This window comes from Larus michahellis, chromosome 24, assembly GCF_964199755.1.
Source record: "Larus michahellis chromosome 24, bLarMic1.1, whole genome shotgun sequence".
Taxonomy (NCBI): domain Eukaryota; kingdom Metazoa; phylum Chordata; class Aves; order Charadriiformes; family Laridae; genus Larus; species Larus michahellis.
In genome coordinates this window covers 2,811,682-2,818,784 of record NC_133919.1, presented here as the reverse complement: position 1 = coordinate 2,818,784, position 7,103 = coordinate 2,811,682, and the positions used below count along the sequence as shown (strand labels likewise).

Genomic DNA, 7,103 nt, shown 5'->3' with positions numbered 1-7,103 from the left:
AGCAGCGAAGGACTTGACGGGGGCCAGCACCAGGGAGAAGCATATCTTCCAAATAACCACTAGAGGGAACAGACCAAGCCTCCAACCTCAGGAGAACTCATACCCAAGCACGAAGAAAGGCCCATGCTCCCTGAAACATGGAAATCAGGACCCAAAGACCTGGGAACAGGCAGCACCCCAGGGAAGCCTCTCACCTCCTGAAACTAAAGCCCCTGTCTAATGTCATAGAATCTTCATCTTCATGGTTGGAAAGGACCTTTGAGATCATCGAGTCCAACCAAACAACCTACAGTCTCTGCCACTAGAGCATGCCCCGAAGTGTCACATCTAGACTTCATCCTCTCTACTCGGTGAGAAGAGGCCCCGCAGGGGTCAGTTTCCCCCAGAACTCTTGGCCGCCTCAGTGAAGCTGTGTAACTGTTCTCCAGAAGGGAGTGGTTTTCTCCTGGGACCATTAAGAGCGCACAAGAGAGCTGGAGCAATATGTTTGGCCATGGGAAGTGTGAAGGAAGAAAGTGAAGATCTTTTCTTCTGGGGTAAATATGTAGAAAGCTAAAATGATAAGGATTCACACTGTAGCCACATTTTGGCAACCTTTGGGTTTCAGGAAGACTAACAAACAGGCACTCCTGGCCAGCCAGCGTTGCTGTCATAGGGATTTCTAAACCCCTGACCTAATCATCAGCCACCGCTGCAAACATTATAGAATGGCTTCCATGAAATAGGACAAATAAAGATCCAGCTGATGCGATGAACAATTTTATTTGTGTTTAAAGCAGAACACGAGAGCAAACCAGTGTCAGGAAACAGGCACCTCTTTTCAAAATAAAGCACTTCATATTCCTTCAGCGGTGACGCAGAGCGACCCAAGCACGTGCCAGGGAGCCAGGAGGGCTCTCGTGCCAGGGGAACACCATCCAGGAATGACCTGGCTGAAGAACAACAACTCAGACGAACTGGGCACTTCACTTTCTGCCGAAAGGCACTGTGCATCCTGCACATCTCAGCAATCACCCTGGGCTCTGCCCTGGGAATCATGCCCGGGGATTGCTTTGCACTGCAAACAACTCTGAAAACGTGCCATGTGTCTCTGTTCACTGCTCTGCCCCAACCAAACCCTCGCAACAAGGCAGAGCTTCCGTAGCTCATGTTAGCAGAAATCTAGACTCCAGCAATGAATGGGGACCCCCCGACCCAATTACCCTACGCTCTTTCTTAACGGCTGCACTACAGGAGAGAGAGAAGAAGGGAGTCTTTCACGTGGCGCCTAGGCCAAGATATCGGAGGTGGAATCCCCAGAAGCAAAGCGGATGTCATGGGCAAGGCAAGGCCCATTGGGCTCCTTTCCAAAATCCACCAGGAAGTTCTTGTTCACCGTCAGGCCTCCCCTCTCAGTGTCCACATCAATCTGCAGCATGACAGAGCCTTCCCTGCGAGGGGACAAGAGCGCAGCCATTACAGACAAGCAAACCGTGGTGCTCTTCAAGAGATCCTGCCCTTCACCTCCTGTTCCTTTCTCCTTAACAGCTCGGCTTCCACAGGGAGAAGGGGGCGGGGGCCAGGTTCCAGGAAGGCCATACACCAGCGCTCACATTTTTTTCCTGAATTCTCAATGGATGTGAGCAAACTGCCAGGCACGGCGTGCCAGGCTGGCCGGAGCTTGCCTTTGTGTTGGAGGTCATCGTCTGCTTTGCTAAAGCAAAACATCTCTGCTAAATCAAAACATCCCCTTTCCTCCCAAATGTTCCTCACCTGACCACGTTGGGGTAGAACTGCTTGTCCCAGGTGCTGTAGAGGGAGTTGGTGACGTACAGCCTCTTGCCATCCAGGCTGAGCTGCAGTTTGCTGGGGCCGCCGTACACTCTCTTGCACTGGAGGCACAACAGACACCAGTCATGTTACCGCCTTCTTTCTTTCAGCAGCCACGCGCAAGCAGGGCCAGGGGAGCAGAGCAGAGCGGCGGCCTCCTCCCCAGCGCAGGCAAGGCACCAGATGCTGCGGGACACGGGCACCGCAGGGGAGACCGACCCCAGAAACCCTGGGCAGAGAATGGGCAGAGCAGAGCCAAAGTGCAAAGGACACCGGAGGGCCAAGAGGCCGCAGAACTCACCTTGACCACCAAGGGCTCCGGCTGGCACTTCAGCTCTTCGTCTCGGCACACAGTCACGGGTCCGCCTCTGAGGATACTGCCTCCCACAAACACCTGTAAGCGAGGCAGAGGGAGACGTGTTGCCCTCTCATCCCACCACCACCACATCCTGACGAGGAACCCAACAGTGCAAGCCCTTCTGCTCCTGCCTTACCTGTCCCACCAGCCGGGGCTTGCAGGTCTTGGAGAGCTCGTACTGGCGGATGTCTCCGTGCCACCAGTTGCAGAGATACAGGTACCTGTCATCCACTGAGATGATGAGGTCGACGGTGAAGGCTAGGGCACAGAAACCGAAAGCTCTAGAGAAGGCAGCATCAACAGCAAACCTGCCTCGCATCCAGCCCCAGCCCGCGCCTCTCCCTGCCATTCTTAGAATCATAGAATCATAGAATTGCTGAGGTTGGAAGGGACCTTTAAGATCATCAAGTCCAACCTTTAACCTACCCTGACAAAAGCCACTTCTAAACCATGTCCCTAAGTACCACATCTACCCTTTTTTTAAACACCTCCAGGGATGGTGAATCCACCACCTCCCTGGGCAGCCTATTCCAATGTTTAATAACCCTTTCAGTGAAAAAATGTTTCCTAATATCCAATCTAAACCTCCCCTGGCGTAACTTGAACCCGTTTCCTCTCGTCCTATCACTTGTCACCAAGGAGAAGAGGTCAGCCCCCATCTCTCTACAACCTCCTTTCAGGTAGTTGTAGAGGGTGATAAGGTCTCCCCTCAGCCTCCTCTTCTCCAGGCTAAACACCCCCAGCTCCCTCAGTCGTTCTTCATAAGGTTTGTCCTCCAGACCCCTCACCAGCTTTGTAGCCCTTCTCTGGACACGCTCCAACACCTCAATGTCCTTCTTGTAGCGAGGGGCCCAAAACTGAACGCAGTACTCGAGGTGGGGCCTCACCAGTGCCGAGTACAGGGGGATGATCACTTCCCTAGTCTGGCTCACCACACTGTTCCTGATACAGGCTAGGATGCTGTTGGCCTTCTTGGCCACCTGGGCACACTGCTGGCTCATATTCAGCCGGCTGTCCACCAACACCCCCAGGTCCTTTTCTGCCGTGCAGCTTTCGAGCCATTCTGCCCCAATCCTGTAGTGCTGCATGGGGTTGTTGTGACCCAAGTGCAGGACATGGCACTTGGCCTTGTTGAACCTCATACCATTGGCCTCAGCCCATCGGTCCAGCCTGTCCAGATCCCTCTGCAGAGCCAACCTCCCCTCAAGCAGATCAACACGCCCGCCCAGTTTAGTGTCATTCTTGATGGCGTGCCTCCGGCATAGGAGACCTGCCCCAGTGCACGGGCTCCAGCCAGGGCAGCAGTGTCTTCCTGGGGTGTGCACAGCCCTCCAGCCCCGCAACAAGCCTTCCCCCGTCTTTACGCAGCGAGGCTTGGAGGGGCAGCCAGGGGGCTTGGCCAGGCTGCACAAAACAACGCTTGGGAGGAAAAAGGGAAATCCAGCTCAGGGCACACAAACCTGGCATCTTGGGCATAATCCATCCCGTCACGTCCTTGGCCGGTATCCGAATCACCTCTTCTACTGCCCAGTTGTCTCTCTGCACAAGAAACACAGGCACCGCGCCATGAGCACTCCCCTGCCTGCTCAGGAAAGGGCTGGCTCTCCCCCGCCTCCTGACAGAATACTTGCCTCGCACTTGTAGAAGCGGTAGACGATGCCGCTCAGGGCACAGCTGACGTATCCCTCGGCAGCATCGGGGTTGTGCAGGAATTTCACACTCAGGGGCAGAGAGTCCTCCCCCAGGTCAAAGCACTGGATGAGGGAGCGGCAGGACAAGTTCCACACGTTCAGGCGGCGCCCATAGACCCCTGAGGAAAAGGAAAACCAAGTCAGCAGAAGTGGGGGGGGGGCTACCCACGGACACTCATCCCTCCCCAAGATGCTCGCAGACGCGATAGCCATGGCTATCAGACTAGCCAGAAGCAGCCAAGAAACTGCAGCGATTTAGGGAGCTGTGGGAGAAGACAGGGACCAGCCGGTCTTAAGGACAGATGCTGCAGGTCCTGTAGCAGTGCCTGTAAAACGGGCCGTCTGGGGAGAAATCTGCCTGTCCCCTCGCCCTGCCCCCTCGACACCCTCCCATCACCTCGGCCAGTTCTGGCTCAGCACCCGCATCTGTATTCCCTCACCTTTCTTCAAGTCGTTGGGACAAAATCCACGTCCTGCGCGTTTTGGGACTACTCCGGCAGAGCTGATCAGAACATTGTAGCGTGGCTGGTACCAGAAGTCGTATCCACTTGGGGGGGTCTCACACTCGTTTTCCCAGTTCCCCTTCAGCTCAAAGGTCTCTCCATCCAGCACAATGAAGCCACCTGTGAGACAAAAGGGGATGCGTGACAAATCACATACTCCACTTCCAAACCGGTCAGTTTGTTCATGAAGTTTTTACAGGGCAAAGTACCTTTTGCATTGCCAGCCGGATCTCCCGTGTTGGCAATCAGAATATCGCCATTGGGCAGGCTGCGAGGTACGTTGAGGTATCCCTTGTTGCACTTCCAGAAGACATCCACTGGCTCAATCATCTGAAAAAGGTTGACACACACCCACTTCAGCCTCCGGCTGCTCAGCGCATTTCACGCTCCCTGGCAGAGCCTGCGGCCACCCGAGACTTCGGAACATCTCTGACACTTGCAGGAGCTTTCTTTCCAAGAGCACACACTGGCCAGGGCCTGCCCCTCCTCGGAGAGGAGCACAGAAGCCTCTCAGATCCCCTCTGCACAGACAAGAACGCAGCAACGCCTCACTCCTAAGGGCTTCTCTGTCCACCACACCATTTCAGTGGGGGGAAGGTGTGGAGTTATTTGACTCCCCGAATGCAACAGGTACACAGAAAGGAACACAACGATGATGAGAGCCGCCTGTGGTCTGAAAAGGGGAGAGCCCAGAGGGAAACGTGACCCAGCTCTCTAAACTCAGGGTGGAAGAGAAGATGAAGAGAGAACCCTTCTTCCCTCTGTATTATTCCAGAAACACCAGTTCCCAACTCCCTCCCAACAACTTGTTGTAGACAGGTCAGCCATACCTTACAGAGCTTGGGAGCCCGGCACTGTGACCCCACATCTACCACGTAAATGCGGGAAGAAATCAAACAGGGAAGAATCAGCTTGTTCCTTTTCGTTGTGACATTGTCAAAGCAGGTGCAGCCAGCGCTCCACCCCGAGGAATGCAGCTCGTCTTTGAGGTTGGGCATGGGCAGGCGGTGGATCACCTAGGCAGTCAAGGGAGAGTTAGGGGTCGCGCAGGGAGGCAGCGAGAAATGGGGACCCCAATGCAACCGGAAACTTAGAGGTGATAACATCACTCCCTGCACCAAAGGAGATCTGTGGAAAGGTTAAAACTTAAATGTGACTGATCAATTCAAAGATGCAGAGGAGGTGTAGATAACCTGTCTTTGCAGCCTGCAGACAGGTAAATGCCGATGTCCCGTTTCGGATGACAGCAGGCAGGCTGTACAGCACACGACAGAACATCTCTGCCACTGCAGCACGACAGAACCATGCTGAACTCTGCACAAGTGCTGGATCCCCTACACCTCCTGCGTCCCTAGAGACCATTCTCCACGCTGAGCAGATACTAAGAAGGTGATTCGGAACATGTGCTCAAAAGCTCACTAGCAGCACCAAGATGCTCGGGAAGTGAGTTGGGAAGTGAGTCGGAACCGACCTGTCACCAAGACACAGCAATGGAGAAGATTCAACTAGAGCCAGGCATACGAAGGACAGCGGAAGACCATAAATGTCATGGATCTGACACATGGAGCCAGCAGCCAGTCACCAGCCCAACAAAAAGCCAAGACACAGGTACCTGGCAATAACATGGAGATCTGGGGTTGAGATCGATGGTGGCCAGGTAGTCAGGTTGGTCGATGCATGTTTCCCTGTAGGTACAGGTCACGTAGGCAACCTCCTCTCTAGGAGCTGGGTATAGAGAAAGCTTCTGTTAAAACATGCCATGAGCCAGCCAGAAAGGAAAAGAAAAGCTTCAACAGACTCTCAGATCAGACTGAACTCATTTTTCTGGATGCTACAACCTTCCTCCTTGCTCACTGGCAACTGCCCAACCCTGGTTCCACTACTGACCCAGAGGCAAGAGAACAACACAAGCAGGTATCCATATCAGTACAGTTTTCTCCCTTTCGGGTCATCCACCGTTAGTTAATGGTGGTCTCCACTAACACGGAGCTCTTTCCCAAGTACCCCCATTCAAAAGACACTCAAGAGGACTTGCCTTTCACAACATCAGGGCAGGTGGGGTAGTCGTAGCACTGAACTTTGCATCTGTCTGTTTTGAGAAGAAAAGAAGAATAACGTAAGAAAGGTCCACGTCCCTAAAAGGTGCCTATTGAGAAAACTCTGTCCCACCCCATAGACCTTCTTCCCCCAAAATGGGGACCTCTGTGACCAGGATCTCCTGTTGTTATGGCACTGATACATCACAGAGCTTTGCTTCTCAAGGCAAAAAGACCCCCTGGAAGCAGATCGGTAGTGAGACAAAAGAAACCTCTGGTACCAGTGGGACCAAACGCCAAAGCTCAGTCCCAAATCTCTCCTCCCTGCAGCGCGGCAGAGGAACAAACCCACCAGTCCCCATGTGGGACTCCGTTTCAAGGCGGGATGTCTGCAGCCCCCAAGCAGCGGCTGGAGCCAGAGCCAGGACGGGGCTACAAGGCTTGGAGCTGCTGCGGGCTGCGGGGAGGCTGCAGCGCGGCTCTTACCCATGCTGAAGGCCGTCTGGGTCACTCTCCTCAAGAGCAGAGGTGCTGGAAGTGGAGCTGCAGCTCGCTGTCTGCCTTGCTGGGGTGGGTTGTGTTGTGCCAAGGCTGCTTCGAAGGGGCCTTATATACACGGCAAAGGGGTGGGGGGAGAAAGCAAACTGCCAAGGGAGGAGCCATCACTCCTAAGCGTTTGGGAGGTGCCAGACAAGCGCTGTGGCTT

General features: G+C 54.2%; 1 protein-coding gene across 1 annotated transcript; it reads right to left on the bottom strand.

The window, feature by feature from the left end:
• Window positions 1-744: 744 nt before the first annotated feature.
• On the bottom strand, window positions 745-6,891 carry LOC141734647 (methanethiol oxidase-like). The gene is made up of 12 exons (XM_074566682.1): window positions 6,884-6,891; window positions 6,397-6,450; window positions 5,974-6,086; window positions 5,192-5,377; window positions 4,571-4,691; window positions 4,299-4,481; window positions 3,799-3,977; window positions 3,628-3,706; window positions 2,304-2,425; window positions 2,111-2,203; window positions 1,753-1,871; window positions 745-1,430 (listed from the first exon to the last, which is right to left on the bottom strand). The coding sequence occupies exons 1-12, from the start codon at window positions 6,885-6,887 to the stop codon at window positions 1,268-1,270; spliced, it is 1,416 nt and encodes a 471-aa protein (XP_074422783.1). The 5' UTR covers window positions 6,888-6,891; the 3' UTR covers window positions 745-1,267.
• Window positions 6,892-7,103: the final 212 nt, after the last annotated feature.

Coding starts and splice junctions, on each gene's coding strand:
- LOC141734647 (XM_074566682.1), bottom strand. Junction 4,692..5,191: donor GGGCTCCCAAGCTCTGTAAG/GTATGGCTGACC, acceptor AACCTTTTTCAG/ATGATTGAGCCAGTGGATGT. Junction 4,482..4,570: donor TCCGGCTGGCAATGCAAAAG/GTACTTTGCCCT, acceptor TTTGTCTCACAG/GTGGCTTCATTGTGCTGGAT.